The 18,510-nt window shown below is 41.4% G+C and overlaps 1 protein-coding gene across 2 annotated transcripts in view; it reads left to right on the plus strand.

Annotated features, from left to right (window-relative positions):
• PIGM (phosphatidylinositol glycan anchor biosynthesis class M) overlaps window positions 1–18,510 on the plus strand; it is a 367,285-nt gene that overhangs the window by 297,898 nt on the left and 50,877 nt on the right. For both annotated transcript variants that reach the window (XM_044083380.1, XM_044083381.1), the window contains exon 6: window positions 18,266–18,367. In XM_044083380.1, coding sequence (XP_043939315.1) covers window positions 18,266–18,367 — 102 coding nt within the window. The remainder of the gene's footprint in view (window positions 1–18,265; window positions 18,368–18,510) is intronic.

The raw sequence follows: 18,510 nt of genomic DNA on the forward strand, positions 1-18,510 counted from the left end.
TAAAAATCAGGAAAGAGCACAAATGGAAATATTTATTGAAGACTTATGTATACCAAGGTTAGAGGTAGGTGAGACTCAACAACTAATAGCTAAGATAGGAGGGGACAAGATATAAAATGATGCAGTACTGCTGTTTTTGGTGGGTCTTGATGCAGAGAAAGCATTCAACAGAGTAAGCTGATATTTTATGAGTAGGGCAATGGAAGCATTTGCATTCCTCTGATATAATAATAAAGTTAATTAGGAGAATATATGAAAGATTGAAGGCAAGAATTAAAGTGGGAAGATTTCTCTCTCTGATAAGTTGTGTGTTAACAGAGGAAACAGGCAGGGGTGAACTTTCACCTTTGTTATTTGATTTATATTTAGAGTCATTGGCAAAGAAAATAAGGCACTCAGAAATGCAAGGATATAATTGTTATGGTAATCAGGAAAAGTTGTCTTTATTTGCATATGATATTATTTTGTACCTGATAAATCCAGAACAGGGCATCTCAGTATTGTGGAACATTTTGAGACAGTTTCAAGTCTTTTTTTTTGTATATAAAATTAAAGAAGAGAAAACAAAGGCTATACCCGTAAATGATGTAACCACACGTGAATTTGTTCAGCAGTACCTATATATATATATATATATATATATATATATATATATATATATATGTGTATGTATATATATATATGTATGTATATATATGGGTACATATTACTTCACCTAAAACTCATTTCACCAAGGCCATATCACCTAAAACTCATTTCACTGACAAGTAGTACAATAAGGCAAATCAGAGGTATATGTCCATTTCCCCACTGTAGTGCAATCCTGGTGTTAGTATATATAGTAATAATGTAAAACAAAATCAGACAACATAAAACCAAAATAAGTGGGGGGGCTATGCTTCCCTACACACCCAATGTGGGGAGCTGTGCCCCCCACCCCCCAACTATATATACTAACACCAGGATCACACTACAGTGAGGAAAAGGACATATACCTCTGATTTGCCTTATTGTACTACTTGTCAGTGAAATGAGTTTTAGGTGAAATGAACTTTAGGTGATTTTGTTTAAGTGAATTGAGTTTAGGTGAAATGTGTTTTAGGTGAAGTGATACGTACCCATATATATATATATATATATATATATATATATAACACACACAGTGGATATAAAAAATGTACACACCCTTGTTAAAATGCCAGGTTTTTGTGATATGAAAAAATGAGACAACAATGAATCATTTCAAAACTTTTCCCACCTTTAATGTGACCCATAACTTGTGCATTTTAATTGAAAAACAAACAAATCTGTTGGGGGAAAATATAAAAACTAAAAAATGTACAATAAGCTGGTTGCATAAGTGTGCACACCCTTAAATTAATACTTTGTTGAAGCACCTTTTGATGGCACCAAAAGGCTTCTCAAATTCTTAAAGCTATACACAAAAATTGAAGTTAAAAAGCTGCCAGTGAAAAAAACAACCCCGAAAAAAGGATTGAAATGCTTGACAAAAAAACATGTCGTTGGCAAAAATAATGCTAAAATAGTACATTGTGTACGAAATATGAATAATAAAGGAATAAAATATGACATGTGTGACTGCATACAAAACTAAAATAAACTAACACCAAGTTAGCTAATGCAAAGTCTTTTTCTTTTTAAAATTGGTCTTAAAGAAACCAAATCATTGCTATCAGGGGGACTCATAGAATTAAAAAGAACTTGTCAGGAGAACTCCCTTCATTCAAGTAGGTTCTACCAATCTCCACCAGTAGGTCTCTGATCACCTTGTTCCAAGACAGAAAAGAACATTTTTTTAAAATCTTGACAAGTAATACTATGCTTGTACAAAGCATTGGTGTGATCAGCTGTATGAATAGCATAGACATGCTGGTCCATTCATGCCTTAATCGGACCCATGGTCTTACACACGTAGAGGGATGGACAGGAGGCACATAATGCTACATAAACTACCCCCTTAGTATTACAGTTATATCGACCCTTAACTAAAATAGGGTCAGGAAACCCATGTATGTGGATACTGAAACCCTCAAGTACATACCTGCACTGTTTGCAGGAATCACATTTTCTTACCCCCCATTCATTCATGAATTTATCATGATTGCCACCTTGCCACTGAAATATATTCTTAAGATTCCTGTTGTTCTTAAAAACAAACCTAGGGGTAATACCCAATCTGTCCGTAACTTCAACTTAAATTTTTGTGTATAGCTTTAAGAATTTGAGAAGCCTTCTGGTGCCATTTTTAAATCAAAAGTTATGCAAGTGATTGTTTTATGGGGCTTATTTTGTTCTGAAGAAGTTCAGTGTGTCAATGAATGAACACGCTTAAACCTATTTTTCATTTTATTTTTCTGTAATAAAATTAGGTTGTTTCAACCTGAGTGGCGTTTTTATATTCATAAAGTAGCAGAAAGTATTCTAAGACCAAAGCCAACATGAGAATGGAGAAAGCAGGTTTTGCCAGTAAGTAGGGGTACAGAAAATAAGCAAGACAGGGCTGGAATTTACTGGAGAAACCCGGCAAAATAAAACAAGGTATTGGGAGCAAATAACTAGAGAGGGAAGGGTTATATATTTTCTGAGGACATGCAACAGATATTAAAGGAGGCAAGAAAATTTGGTACTAAGAAATTATATCTTATCAAATGGAAGATATTTTCTACTTGATTCCAAGACAAGAACCAAGATCTATTTAAGACTAGTATATCCCTGATTCTGCAATATTTGAATGAATTATTATCTTCTGGCCTTTCTCATTCATCTGTCAAGCTTCATTTGTTGACTATTTCATCATGTTGGCCCATGGATCCTCCCTTTTCAATGCATTCCCTTAGTAATTTTTTTAAGGGGCATTACATACCAAGCCTCCCTGAAAACAAGTGTCTCTTCCTTGGAAAATTAACTTTGTTTTAGAAAAATGAACTCTTGCTCCATTTATACTAGCTCAGCAGGCTGATTTGAGGTTCTTAACATGGAAAACAGTTTTGCTGACTGCCCTGACTTCCTCAACAAGAGTGTCTGATTTGCAAGCTCTTATGGTCAACCTTATTTCATTTTCCACAAAGATAGGGTGCCCTTAAGAACTATTCCTTCCTTTATGCCTAATGTGGTATCTGAGTTTACTCTGAGCCAAGCTATCAACTTCCATGTCTTCTTTTCAGAACCTTAACAACAAGGTAGAAAGGATTCTCTATATTCTGGATGTCCACAGACAACTCGTATCTTACCTTGACAGAACTAAAACTTTCAGAAACTGATCAGTTATTCATTTCTTCTGAAGGTAAAAAAAAATGACAATTTGTGTCAGACTATCTGCAAATTGTTATCTGATGCTATTATCTTTTGCTATACCTACTGCGATAAGGCAATCACATGCAGGGTCAAGGCTCAGTCTACCAGGGCCTTGGCTTCATCTGTACCTTTTTGGAAAAGGCTGGATTATTCTTCTTGGTCTTCTTTGCATAACTTAACATAACACCACAAACTAGATTCCTTCTCCAGGTCTAGGACAACTTTGCTAGGATCATTCTCCCTGGACCCTCATTCTTCCTCTTCCCAGTAAGTATAAGCTGTAGTAGTTTTCCCATATAGCTGTTGATACTGCAGCAGTGATCTAATGATGAACGTAACACAGTTGTATAAATAAACTTACATAACAGTAGATGCTTGAGTGATCACTGCTGTAGTAACCACTCCCTCCCTCCAGCCACCTTATTTTGCATATTTATTGCCAGGTGAGGATTTTTTTTCCCCCCTAGCATCGACCTTTTTCAGTTCTCAAGCCTCCTTCTCTCATCTGGCATGACAACTCTAAAGAGCGTGGCACCCAAACCACTCTTTTTCTTCAGCTCAGCTCAAGCTGGTTAATAGTCTGGGTGCATGGAAGGTGCCCGTAACCTTTGAAAGCTGGGTGACTGTTATATCCTTAGCAAGATATAACCCATATTGCTAAGGCTACTTCAGCAATGATCATTCAAACATCTAATGCCATAGTATGTTTACTTAGACAACTGCACTTTCTGTAGGTTCCAATAGACATATCCAGTATCTACAGAAAAAGACCATCGTCCTTGTTTGATGTTTTACAGCACCAGGTCTTAACATCTTGGATGTAAGAGATTATTTTCCACATTATTCAGATTGCTTCTGCCATTATAAGCAAGCTAAAATTACACTGGACAATAGGAAAGGTACTGTCTAGGAGCACACAGTTATTTCTAATCTAATGCTATATCCTGTAGCTAACACACTGAGAAAAGGGGGTAACATCGATGTGAATCATTTTCTTACAGAGGTCCCAGCTCCTTTGCATAGAGGGATGCAGTCCTGAATACAGTTTAGAGAACATGAGATCACCTAGCTGCTTGAGAGATGGAGAGGCCAGGTGAAAGAAAAGCAGGAGTGAGTGATCAGTGTTTGTTCACCCATCCTGGAGGAAGGAAAGTGGTCCAGCCTGCTGCAGTGCTGTCACCTTTTATAGAGAGAGCGAGAGGTGTACAACATGCGGCACGTTGGGCCAGGGAATTGTGCTTGACTCTGCCAAGGGGAGGGGGTTAGCATAATGGTTAAGGTCTTCACCTTTTAAACAGAAGGTACAGGGCTTGATTCTGATGACAGGTTATTAGCTAGGCTTAAAATGTCCCTTTAGGGCAGTTAACCTAGTATTCACATATTTGCAATGCATCCTTCATGAAGCATAGGCAGGAGTTTTCATTTCCACAGATGATGGCAAGTCAGATCCTCACATCAGCCACTAGGGAGGAGTTAGACTAGAAAAGAGAATATATACTGTCTATGGCTGCCTCAATGACTGTTTCATCATGAACAGCTCTTGCCCTTATGTTGGGGAGTGGATGGACGATAGTGATGTAGCAAGATGGTCAGCAGGCATAGTGATATGGAAAAAGCTTCCAAAATAAGTATCTTACCCAATCCATTTTTCGTCCTTCTTTTCTCAGCTCTGTAGGGTCTCAGACAAGGATGCAGCACTACCACTACTCTTTTTTTCATTTTTAGTAATGATGTTAAATTGGTTTTGCAAAGACGGTTTTCATACATCTAATTCTTCTTCCTTTCTCATGATGATAAACGTGGGTTCTCCAGTGATTTATTATTCGTATTCCATTTTTTATTTTCATTAATGATATCACCTGGTATCCATTTAAACAAACTATCTTTTTTATAACCTTATGTGGAGTTGCTTCCACATCTCATTGCTGTGCATGCTGATCAAGATCTGTACTAGATTAATGTAAACTTGTTATTTTCTTAACTGCAATAAAAGCAAAGATGTACTTTTCTGCTTCCAGGCAAAATTCTCAGGCTGTCTATCTTGCTGGCTCCTTTCACTTTTATTTTTCTCAATGCATTTATGATTTCATTTAAATGCCTTGCTTTATATAGGTTCATAGGTTCATACTAGGCTATCTGCCCAAGGGCATTTATAAGCCTAGCCCATAGTTATGTGGCTTTCGCCACCCCTTTAGTTTGAATAAAAACTATGCCTATCATTTTGCTGTGCCTCTGTCAAGCAGTGACACTGAAGTAATCCCTGGGGTATATCTGCACTCTCCCATCCATTGGTCAAGATTCCTCTTGAACAAGGCCAGAGAGGTGCTCTGCCTCACATGTACCGGGATTTTGTTCCACAGCATAGGGAGTCTCTGGGTGATGAATCTGTCCCTCCAGCACGTTCTATTTATAACCGTGTCAAGGTTTAAGTCTCCCGCCCTTGTGGTTCTGAGGGATCTAGACTTTTTGAGGTGAAGCATATTCATCAAATCTGGGTTTGACATGGCCTTATATGTCAGGCACAGGTCACCTCTGAGCAAGCGGTATGAGACTGAATAGAGCTGGAGTTCTTTCAGTCGGGCAGCATAAGACATATTTTTGAGACCCTTTATCCTTTTGGTGAGGAACTTTTGGGGCCTTTCAAGCTGCAGCAGGTGTCTGGTCAGATACATTCCGAACGGGGCATTGTACTCAATCATAGGTCTAATGAGTGATGAGTACAGGGGACGATGACCTCCCTTGATCTAGATGTGAATCCCTTCATGATCAGGTGGGCGATATAGAAGGTTTTCCTAACTACTTTAGCAACATGAGTGTCAAACGAAGGCTACTGTCAACCTGGGTCCCCAGATCCCTGATGACTTTTTCTGTGCTCAGTGGATTGCCACCTATATGGTAGCTAGGGGTAACCTTGTTTTTCCCGAAGGGTATGACTATGCATTTTTTGGCGTTTAACTTCAGGCCATGGCTCTGGCACCAGTTATCCATTTCTGTGAGGTCCTTCTGGAGGATATCTGTGTCAGATGTGTTTTCGACTATGGCGCCCAGTTTGCAGTCATCTGCAAACTTTGTCAGCCATAACCCTCCTGTGTTTGCTTGTACTTCAGAAAAGTAGATGCCGAACAAGAGTGGACCCAGGACTGAGCCCTGTGGGACACCACTTGTGACAGGCTTTGAGTCTGACATGGCTCCAGCAACTCTGACCCTGTGGGTTTTCTCACTTAGCCAGTTTGCAACCCATCTTGTGATGTATGGGTTTACATTCAAGCTGATGAGTTTTTCGATGATACCTGAGTGGGGTATTGTGTCAAGGCCTTTGCCAGGTCGAGGTAGGCTGTATGGACTGCCTTTCCTCATCAATGGCCTTGGTGACTGTCTCAAAAGTCAACCAAGTTTAAGAGGCAGGATCTGCCTTTGACAAAGCCAAACTGGGTTGGATCCAAAGTCTGCAAGTTCCCTATGTCTTTATTTATGAGTTCCATTATGATCCTCTCCATGGCTTTGCAGATAAGGCTTGTCAAGCTAATGGGGCGGTAATTTCCAGGGTCTGTGGAGGCACCGCCCTTATGAAGTGGGACCACAGTCGCCGTGCGCCACTCCTTGGGTACGTGTCCTGAGGTGAGGCTAAGATTAAACAGCTGTCCTAACTGTGGGTTTAATTCCTCATTGAGTTCGTGAAGCACACAGCCGGGGACACCATCCGGTCCCATGGATGCTGTGTTTTTTGCCTTAGTGAGGGCAGTTCTCACCTGGGCGTTGGAGATGTTTGGGGGGCTACAATCCTCTGGAATAGATATCTCTTCTTTTGGGGGGGAGGGGGGGGAGAAGTTTGCACTGAACCTGTCAGCCAGTATGTTGGCAATGTGTGTAGGTTCAGTAATTTTCACATCATTTTGAACTAATTCTGAGCATATCTGGGAGTTTCCTCCTAGGTTTCTAACATAGCTAAAGAAGGCCTTATGATTCTCTTTAGAGTCCTTGGCGATTTTTCTCTCAAAATTTGCCTTGGATGATTTTATGAGAGCTCTTAGTTTTTTACTTATAATGATCAAAGGTGTCTTACCTTTCAAGGATTTTGCTCTATCTTGTAGTAGCTTCCTCCTTTTGTTGTAGAGCTTGTTTATGGCTGGGGTCCACCAGACTGGACGCTTGCCTTTGGTACAGAGAGTCTTAGTTTTGTTTGGGATTGCCTGATCCATGCAGTCCTGTAGGTGCTGGTAGAAGGCATTTGTAAGTGATTCAGCGGTTTGAGTAATGTTTACCACTGGCTCAGGGGCCTTAAAGGAGACCACACTAGTTTTTAGAAGTGTGAAATCGGCTTTTGAGAAGTTTTTCACTGTGGTCTTTTTGTTTCAGGTGGGGTGGGATGAGGACCTCCAGCGAGATTAGTTTATGATCTGAGCACACCAGTGAGGGGTTTACTTCGGTGTTGAACATTTTGATCCCATGTTCGTGATGATGAGATCAAGTATGTTTTCTCCTCTTGTGGGGATGGTGACTAGTTGTTCCATGGCATTTGAGTTTATGAACTCCAGGAATCTTTGGGTTAGAGTGTTCGGGCTTGAGTAGTGTTCCCAGTCTATATTAGGGTAGTTGAAGTCACCTAGTATGATGGTGTTTGGAGATACATTTATCCCTCCAATGTTTTCAGGAAGGCCATGTGAGGTTCCTGAGTTTGAGAGGGTGGCCTGTAACATGCTACAAATTGCAGAGCAGTCTTGCCTATGGTTAATTGCACCTGGATGGTCTCCGATGCATCGTGCGTTGCCACCAACCTTGAGGTGTGGGTGTCCTTTATGAATATGGACACCCCCCCTCCTTTCTTGGTGTTGTCCGGATTTTGGGGCTGGAACGCATGATATGAGGTGAAACCTGTTAGTGCTGGGGTGCTCTCAGGAGCCTTGAACCAGGTTTCTGTCACAGCACAGACATCGATGTTCTCCATATTGAGAAGGGCCTCGAGTGCGTGCATCTTGAGATTGAGACTTCTGGCATTGAGCAGCATTACCCTTAGTTTTTTCCTTTTTGGTGTTCTAGGGTGGTAGGTTTAGAATTTGAGCCTTGCCTAAAAAAGGCACTATGGGGGTGGCAAGAGCCTTTGCCAATATCCGGAAGCCCAGGGGTGACAGGTGCAAGCCGTCCCTTGCAAAGCAGCGTGGCTTGTCCAGCATGTCATCCCAGGCAGACAGACATTGGATCCCCTTTGAATGACACCAGAATTTAAGCCAATTATTAAAGCTGATCATCTTATCACTGTGTTGTGGCATCATTCTAGGTGAAGGTAGGATACTGCTCAAGGTCAGGGTCATACCTGCCTGGGCTACATAATCAGAGAGCTCCTCGATGTCCCTTTTCATGTAGTCCAAGGAGGTACGTCTCAGGTCGTTGACACCAGCGTGGACAATGACTGAGTCGTACTTGTACCTGCTGTTGAGAGACCTGAGTGCTTGCGTTATGTGGCGGATTCTAGCGCCCGACAGGCAGCTTACTGTGACCTTCTCTTTACTCAGTCTGGTGAGCGGGACGTCAGTGTGTCTGACTATGGAATCACCAATGACAAGTGTGTCTGGCATTTTGTTTGGCCTTAAGAGCTGTGACTGTTTGACACTCTGACTGTGTGGTCTATGTGTTGCATGTGTTGGGTCGTGAGGTGGTAGTTGTTTGGGTGTCTGCTTTGGTGGCCTCTGCTGTTTTGGTAAATTTTTGATCAGAGCCTCCGAGTATGTCTTTGTGTGAGTGTGTGTATGATTTGAAGTTCTGATGGTACCATGTGTGACTGGGTATGTATTGTGTGTGGTTACCTTCTCCTCCTGTCTGGTCTTGCCAGTCCTATGTTGAGAGAGCTCAGCCTCCAGTTTGGCCGTATAGTTGCATCTCTCGCATGTATTTGTGTTTTGTGGGAGAAGGAGAGGATTGTCTGTGTACATGAGGCAATTGTAACATTGCCTCAATATTCCCAGGTTCACCAGTTGAGCTGGAGAGGACACTAGCAACTGATCCCTCGACATACTAGAAGTAGTAGATAAAGAGACTTTCAAAGGACTCCGGGGGAAGTGGGTTTTAGGCTGGTGGGGTACTATCTATAATAAGAGTGCTTTATCAAGTTGCAAGTACTGTAGGAGTAAGTGCTAGGCTTTACAGATAGAGAATAGTCTACTTGGAAATCAAGTAGAGATGAACTTTTCAGTTATAGGATATGCTGGTTAGATCAGCAGTACAGCTCGAGGAAGGTAGTTCTAAGGGAAAATTGGAAGAGTGGAATTTAGATGGCCCAAATAGTTTAACCTTGTTTAACCGCCGCTGCTCTTGTGTGCAACAGTGGTAACTCAGCTAAATCAGCTTACGCGTTAGCGTGTTTTATAGCAGGGGCTGAAGGGAGCTAGGAATTGGCCCAAAACGACCAATGGACTACTAGTTTCTGGCTGAAACTTCACCAAATCGGACAAAAGGCCGCTCAGTGCTTCCCACTCCCACTGGTAAGCAAAGAAACTTCGCTCCTTCCTAATAAGGCAATGGATCAGTAACAGGAACTAAAAACAAAGCCCAGGCATCAGCAACTCTGAAACTGGACTACTCTAGTTCAGTAAGGCGGGAAAACAAGAGATTTTTTTTTTTTGTTTTTTTTTACAGAGACAAGAAAAAAAAAACAGACAGTAAATGCTATAAATGCTGTAAATCGGCTAGCGCACTTTAGTGTGTAGCCTACAGAAACAATTTGCAACAATTAGTAACTTAAAGTGCAATAAACAGTGTAAAATGCAGAAATCACTTAAAGTAGCAGTAAAACAGGCGAAATGCAGTCGCTAGCTTAATAACAGTGGGAAAGCCACAAAAAATACTTATATCTGGTAGAAAGTCACTCTTTTAGCTCTCTGCTGCTTGGATCACTCTGCAGGCCACCACGAGGATCTGTGCTGAGTTGGTACAAGCTGGAAAACGCGCGTTTAGCATGTTTTATAGCAGGGGGCTGAAAGGAGCTAGGAATTGGCCCAAAACGACCAATGGACTACTAGTTTCTGGCTGAAACTTCACCAAATCAGACAAAAAGGCCGCTCAGTGCTTCCCACTCCCACTGGTAAGCAAAGAAACTTCCCTCCTTCCTAATAAGGCAAAGGATCAGTAACAGGAACTAAAAACAAAGCCCAGGGATCAGCAACTCTGAAACTGGACTACTCTAGTTCAGTAAGGCAGGAAAACAAGAGATTTTTTTTTTTTTTGTTTTTTTTACAGAGACAAGGAAAAAAACAGACAGTAAATATAGGTTAGGGATAAATGAAGTAAATATAGGTTAGGGATAAATGAAGACGCAATGTGATGCCAGAATTCTTGCTGTCCACAAAACTAAAAGTTCCTTAAACCCTACTGCCAGTTTCTGTTGCTGAAAGTGTCCTGTTCCATTACTGTCTTATGGTGGGTTCTTCAGTTCTGTAAAAATAACTTTCTACAGGTATGACATGGAAGTACCTTTCATACATGGTTCCTTATTCTCCTGTCATCTGGATTCCAGAGGAAGAATTGTTTTTCTTCCTCACTGTCACCTTTAAAATCTCCATAACTTATTTACCTACCACTCCGCCATTCCTCCTCTCCCCACATATACACACACACACGTATCGTCCTGTCTCGATCCATATCATGCCTCTCTGCTCTGTATGAAATTAAACCAAACTGACTTCCTATCCTGAGGACCAAAATGAGTAAGCATTTCTTTTCTACCATCTTCTTTTCTCTCCCCTGTAAAAAGAAAGCTCCTGTGGAATATCCTCAAGTTCTGCTCTTAGTGCTGTTTCCATTCCAACTTGTCTTCCTTTTTTACTGGGTTGGTGCTTTCGTGGTTTTTATTTACCTGATGTGAGTCTGATTCCTTTGACCCATTACTTTGGCTGAGTGATTGTATGTGCTGTTATTGAGATGCACTTTGGGTGTAATGCAGGGTCTATATTAAACGAAAGTTTATCTAACCGAATGCTCACATGAGCGAAAATCCAAGAACTCGAAACTGCAATTGTGGGGGGGGGCTTCTTTTCTCTCCCCCCACACCCCCCGCTAAATACATATTCCGAGATCATACTACAGTGAGGAAAGGGCAAATATTCCCATCTTCACTGTACAACGATCTCACAATTGCGGTTTTGAGTTCTGCAATTTTCGCTCATGTGAGCGTTCGATTAGATAAACTTTCATTTATCTAATATAGACCCATAATACATGCAACTGATGTATTCAACTTGATTCTGTAAAACTACCTTCCAAGGGTCATAGAGAGTGGACATTCTAGCTTTTCTGTGCATTGACTCTCTGACCTAGGATCATTGAGTCAGGTCCGGAGGAACTGTGTGTGATGAACCGAGACCCAGCAAAATGCAACTCAGACAAACAATGGGACCCAGCTGATCACTTTTCCTAATGAATAGGTACCAAGTGATCTGATAACATTATCACTATTGACACTAAGTTTGCTGTCACACATTTCTTCTGAGACATTATTTTAAATGCCTTTTTATCTTGTGTCATCCAGGATCCCTGTCAGATTGCCGAAATTTCAAAACTCTGAAGACCATATGTCCAAAGTTTTGAAATTCTGAAAAAAAAAAAAAAAAAAAAAACAAATTAAAACAGCACAACTTACCTGTACATTTTTGCAGTGGGGCAAGCCCCCCTACACCCCCCACACCCCTTGCTACTTAAATTTACCAACTCCGAGTTCACACTACAGTGAGGAAAATGGCAAATCCCAGTTTCCGTTCTACACGGCAATCCCAATAGACAGTTTTAGGAGTCTCAAACCTTCGGAGATATGGTCTCTGCCATATGGTCTTCAGAGTTTTGAAACTTTGGCGATTTGATAGAGAACCGTCATTCATCATGTTTTTGTAAACTTTTTTTTTTTTTTACTAAACTCTTATGTGTTACACATGGAAATTACAATTTTGTTTTGAGTACCTTCCTAGTTGCCAAATAAAAAAATAAGATTCCAACTCTAACAGATACATGAATGCACATTTTAAAGAATCACATTCCAGCAACTGTGAATCCCCTAATGTGGGGTAGGAATGTAGCAGTGCATTGAGCTGTGCTTTTGAAGCACTAAATACGAATTTCACAACTACCACTTACAAAATGTGTGAGACAATAAACAAGCTGCTCAGTTTCCTTCTGATCCATCAGCAAACCAAAAAAACTTGAACTTGTTGTAAAGCTTTTGTCTATAACAAGAAGACAGGCATGCATGCATGCATTTTCACAGCAGTCTGTAGACTGTTAATAGGACAGCTAACCTTCTTGTATAGACTTACTCACCTTTCTAATGACTCTGTCCTTTCTGTCCTCGGTCTCATACACATTTCCATTTTGCCACTGTTAATATACATTTCAGGACAAAAGAAAAACAGGAACACATTTTTTAAAAAAATAATTAAAATAATAATGCAGTATTTATTGACAACTGCAGAAAAAAACAGAAAAAGTACCAGGGGGATACTTACATGACAGAAAGAGTTAATAATTACATGCTTGCTTTGTCAGGAGGACACTAGACATGGGAGCTGTAGGACATGATCTCCCGTGGAAGAAGGCTGTTGTTAGGAGAAATGAAGATTTAACCAATGAGCTTAGATGTCCCTCATTTCCTGGAGTCACATTACCTACTATACTACCTTTTGTTGGTCTTGATCTTCTATGCCTTCTCAACTGCAAGTACTTTCAGTACTTTTGGTTTTCCTTTTTACTCCTAGGACGTTTGGAACTGTGCACCATCTTTGTAAATTGAACCCCTCCCCCAAGATTTATGCGTAGGTAATAATGTAAAGGAAGATGAACCTGTGAATCCTGACTGGACACACCATTTGTGAAGTCTGATTATGAAGTTGTCTTAAATGTATAATGTAATGGTGAAACTGGATGAGTTCCACAGAAATACATCACAGAAGGGTGCCTTCACCAGAATAAAAGCTTCACAAAAATAAGGGTGAAACCAAACATATGCCTTAATTATTCCAGATTAGAAAGTGCTCATGCCCATAGTAAGCACTAAATGCAAATTATGACCCTGAAAGTAGATGTTCTTTCTTACTGCCTGATGTAAAGTAGATGTTGTCGCTTACCGTCTGATGCAAGCACAGCAGTTAAATTAGCCAGGGAAAACTGGGGATAGAATTTTAAACATTTTGCACTAACACAAGACTGAAAGTTCCCAAAAGCATTCATCCGGGGAACTCCAAAACAGTGTCAGCAGTTGAAGTGTAGTGAAAGTGTCTGTCATTCTAAGGGGATCCAATATCTGTCTGCTTGGGATGACATGGTTAACAGACCACGATGCTTTGCCACAGATGGCCTGCATCTGTCGCCCCTGGGATTCCGGATAATGGTGAAGGCTCTTGCTGCCCCTATAGTGCCTTTTTAAGGCAGGGTTCAAATAACAAATTCACCACCATAACAAGAACAGTCCAGCAAAAACTGAGGGTAATGCTACTCAATGCTAGAAGTCTAAATCTCAATATGCAATCACTCGAGGCACTCCTTAAAATGGAGAACATTTATATCTGTGCAGTGACTGAGACCTGGTTCAAGGCTCCAGACAGCACCCCTGCACTAACAGGCTATAACTTATACCACACTTTCCGGCCATGTAACCTGGACCAAAACACCAAAGTCGGAGGTGTGTCCATATTCATTAAGGATATCCACACCTCCAGGCTAGTTGCTCAGCATAATGCATCCGAGGTTATCCAAGTGCAACTAACTCTGGGCAAATCTGCAAACCAAATTGTAGCTTGCTACAGATCCCCCACCATGCCCCAGGATTCCCACTCCTCTTTTCTTGATGTACTGGAAAATATTAGGGTTCAACCAAACACCCTAATAATGGGCGACTTCAACTACCCCACCATTAACTGGGAAAACTACTCGTGTACCAACTCCTTAGCTCAACGCTTTCTGGAATTCATAAACTCCAATGCCTTAGATCAACTTATCCACACCCCCACCAAGGGCAACAATATCCTAGACCTAGTCAGTTCCACACCTGAAGTCAACTCCTCATTGGTCCGATCCGACCATAAGCTAATCACCCTTGATATCCACATCCCCCATTAAGGAAACCACAGTAAAAAATTTCTCCAAAGCCAACTTCATGCTTCTTAAGACAGAAGTGGTGAACTTCGTGACACCCATGCAGATGGACAATACAGTTACAACTGCTGAATCCTACACAGATGCACTCCATAAGCACTTACACGAGTGCATGGATCGTGCTATCCCAAACCGAACCAAGACGCTATCCTCCAAAAAAAGGAAGCCAATCTGGTGAACCCCTGCCATAAACAAACTGTACAACAGAAGGAAGAAACTGTTGCAAAAGAGAGTAAAATCCCATGAGTGGAGGAGCTCCCTGGTCAGCCTCAGTAAGAATCTGAGATCCCTTATAAGATCCTCCAAAGCTAGCTACGAAAACAAAATCACCACTAATTCCAAGGACAACCACAAAGCATTCTATAGCTATGTCAAGAATCTCAATGGCAACATCCAGATCTGCTCTGAGTTACAGCACAAAGGCACAAAAATTACAGAACCAACTGATATTGCCAACATCCTGGCAGATAGGTTCAGTGCTAACTTTACCCCCTCTCACCCCTAAACGGCCCTTATCTATATAGGAAGAATGCAGAGTCCCTTTAATCACAACTACACAGGTAAAAGCTGCACTCTCTAAAGCCAAAAACACAGCATCCATGGGACCGCACAACATCCCAGGCTGCATTTTACATGAACTGGCTCCCCACTTAAGCACCATGTTCAGTAATAGCCTCACATCAGGCTTTGTGCCCACTGAATGGCGCACAGCAACAGTTATCCCACTCCACAAAGGGGGAGCCACCACTGATCCCGGGAACTATTGACCTATTGGCCTGACGAGCCTGGTCTGCAAAACCATGGAACGTATCACATGGAACTCATAAACAAAGACATTGGTAACCTCCAAACTCTGGATCCCACCCAGTTCGGGTTTGTGAAAGGCAGATCATGCCTCCTGAACCTGATCGACTTCTTTGAGGCAGTCACCAAAGCCATAGATGAGGGTAAGGTGGTTCACACAGCCTATCTTGACCTCACCAAGGCTTTCAATACCATCCCCCTTTCTGGAATTATAGCTAAACTCACTAAACTAGGTATAAATCCCTATGTCACAAAATGGGTTGCCAACTGGCTCACTGACAGAACCCACACTGTAAAAGTTGCAGACTCCAAATCGGACCTCAAAGCAGTGACAAGTGGAGTACCACAGGGTTCTGTCCTGGGACCTCTCCTGTTTGGTATCTACTTCTCTGAAGTACAGGCTAACACAGAAGGCCTCTGGCTAACGGTTCGCAGATGACTGCAAACTGGGAGCCATAGTCAAGTCACAAAGTGATGTGGACATCCTACAGAAGGGCCTCACAGAGTCAGATGCCTGGTGTCAGAGCCATGGCTACAAGCGCAATGCCAAAAAGTGCACTGTCATCCCCTTTGGTAAAAACTCTGTACCCATGAACTACCACATAGGCAGCAATCTACTTAACACTGAATGCGTGATAAGAGACCTTGGGACCCAGGTGGACAGTAGTCTCTCCTTTGAGTGTCACATCGCCACAGTAGTCAGGAGGTCCTTCTACGTGGCACACCTCATCATGAAAGGGTTCTCATCCAGGAAAAAAGAGGTCATTGTTCCCCTCTACTTGACACTCATTAGTCCCATTATAGAGTACAACGCCCCTTTTGGAATGTACCTCACAAGACATCTGCAGCAGCTGGAAAGGCCACAGAAGTATCTCACAAAGAGGATTACTGGCCTCAAACAAATGCCCTACACTGACCGCCTCAAAAACTCCAGCTTTACTCCGTAGCATATCGCCTACTCCGAGGTGATCTCGGCGTAACATATAAATCTATGTCAAACCCAAAGCTGTTGGACATGCTACACCTAAAGAAATCCCAATCCCTCCGAGCTGTACACACTCTAGGGACCTAAACCTTGTCACCACAATAAACAGGACATGCTGGAGGGATAGATTCCTGTCCCAGAGACTTCCCATACTTTGGAACAGGCTACCCATCTATGTCGAGCAAAGTTCTTCATTATCACTCCTCAAGAAAAATCTTGATGAGTGGATGGGAGATAGGAGATACATCCCGGGGATCACTTCTGTGTGTCTGCTCGACAGTGGCACAGGAAAATAACTTTCTTGGGTGGCGTAAGCCAGGGAACCTTGTTGGCTAGGCTTACATAGGCCCCTGGGCCTAGTACCTACCTATGAACCTGTGAACTTATGAATCATTCCAGCAGTAAAGGACACTACTTCAAACTCCTTTGGGAAACTGCAGTCTGGAATATTAAATGAGTGAGGCCATGAACACCGCATATCAATAAATCATAATTTTCCCTTCCATTATTGTGATAAGAAAAACATACACCTGTTATGATGATGATGATGATGAAAAACTGCAAGATATGTATGTTGCAGATGTGCCGTTTTGAGAAATTCCTTTCTCACAAGCTTCCTTATTAAAGATCTCAGCTTAGTCTCCATCATCTCATGCACAGCAACGCAGCAGTCTCTCTGAGCATCTGATCTATTACTCTCAGACAGTGTGTTTAGACCTGCTGGTATGTACCTACTTAGAATTAACTGCTTACATAGCTGAAAGGTAACTGAAATCAGCAGTATGTAAAATACAGGAAAGAGAGGGGGGATGGGTGTGAACACATCTATTTATATTGACTAGTGTCATACTCACCATGGCAACCAGTAGTTTTTTTTTTTTTTCAATTTGTGATATTCAGTGTAAATGCCCTGAAAACTATATTCTGTTCCCATCTGTCTGAAAGCTGACAAGTGGCTTGTACTTTGGTACTGCAAAAATGTACTTGTCAGCTGTCGGAGAGGCACACATGTTGAAAGTAGACAGACATGAGTTCTGAAAGCAAGGTGGCTGCTTTACTACACTGTAAAACATAATGGCACATTAGACGGCCACTTAGTTTACCTTTTATTAAGGTCACCCCTGTCAATGAAGTCAGAAGCTGAGTATACCAGAGTATGTTTGTAGGGTAATAATTTTATGCATGCACAGAGGAATTTCAGGCAGAACCAAGAAAGTGATAGGGCCTTTCTGTAGACCCGTAATAAGACTACATGTAAAGGAGGTAAACATAGCTTCTAGGGCAACAGAGCTGAACAGTTGCCAGAAGGGCTTTGTATATAATAAGAGGTCAAAATGGCAACACATATATTCTAAAAGGCCAAAAGAAGAGTTGGTTGCGAGACAGGCTTTCTTGTATCATGACAGCTCGGTCCGGTTACTACAGTAAGTGTCTAAACTGTCAGGGATGCATTTACTTAGGTGAAGTTTCCAAAGGGACATTAGGAGGTATATGATCAAGGAAAATAAGACAGATGCATAAGAAAGTGAATTGCCCTTCATCAAGTCAATACATAACTGTTTCCCAGTGTTAACTTTCCCCAGCCTCTTCCCAGTGGTAGCAACATGTAGTTAGTATACGTATGTGGTGCTACCTGAAGGAGGGTGCAAAATAAAAAGCATATGTTAAGTAATGTACAGTTGTTGTTTCAGGAGGGTTGTATATTCAATCAGTTGTGACAAACCAGTTAATGTTTTGTGTAGTTGCAACTTGATATTTTATAGAAAACCAAAGTAATGAAGGCAAGGATGACAGCAGTATACAAGGATTGCAGTTCATGGTCACACATAGAAACGTGTAAATAAACTTGTTCAGACAGTAATAAAATGGGTTCAGAAGTGGTAAAGGACAGCAGCAGTAGTATTCCCTGCAGGTAGAAGATGCACTGGTAAATGAGAATGAATTTTGTACCTGCTGTTTTGCTGAGTGATAAATCTGTTACTTTGCATAGTTATTGGATACAACAACTCAGATTTCTTTCTCTTCTTTTAGTACTTCCTGTGGTACCTTTGCTTGTTGCCTCTCATAATGCCGTCACTGGTGTTTTCGTGGAAACAAGGTCTGTCGTTGCTGAGTATGTGGTTTGCTGGACAGGTATGTTGCCATATATTTGAACATTGCTCTTATTCATGCTGTCTTGAATATCTAACTTCTCAAAAGGATAATGCAAAATTTTTCTTTGTAAATATTTTTAAAGCAACTGAGGACTCTGAAAGTTATGTAATGTCAGTAATGTT

This window comes from Protopterus annectens, chromosome 9.part0, assembly GCF_019279795.1.
Source record: "Protopterus annectens isolate FY-2018-M chromosome 9.part0, PAN1.0, whole genome shotgun sequence".
NCBI classification, from domain to species: Eukaryota; Metazoa; Chordata; order Ceratodontiformes; family Protopteridae; genus Protopterus; species Protopterus annectens.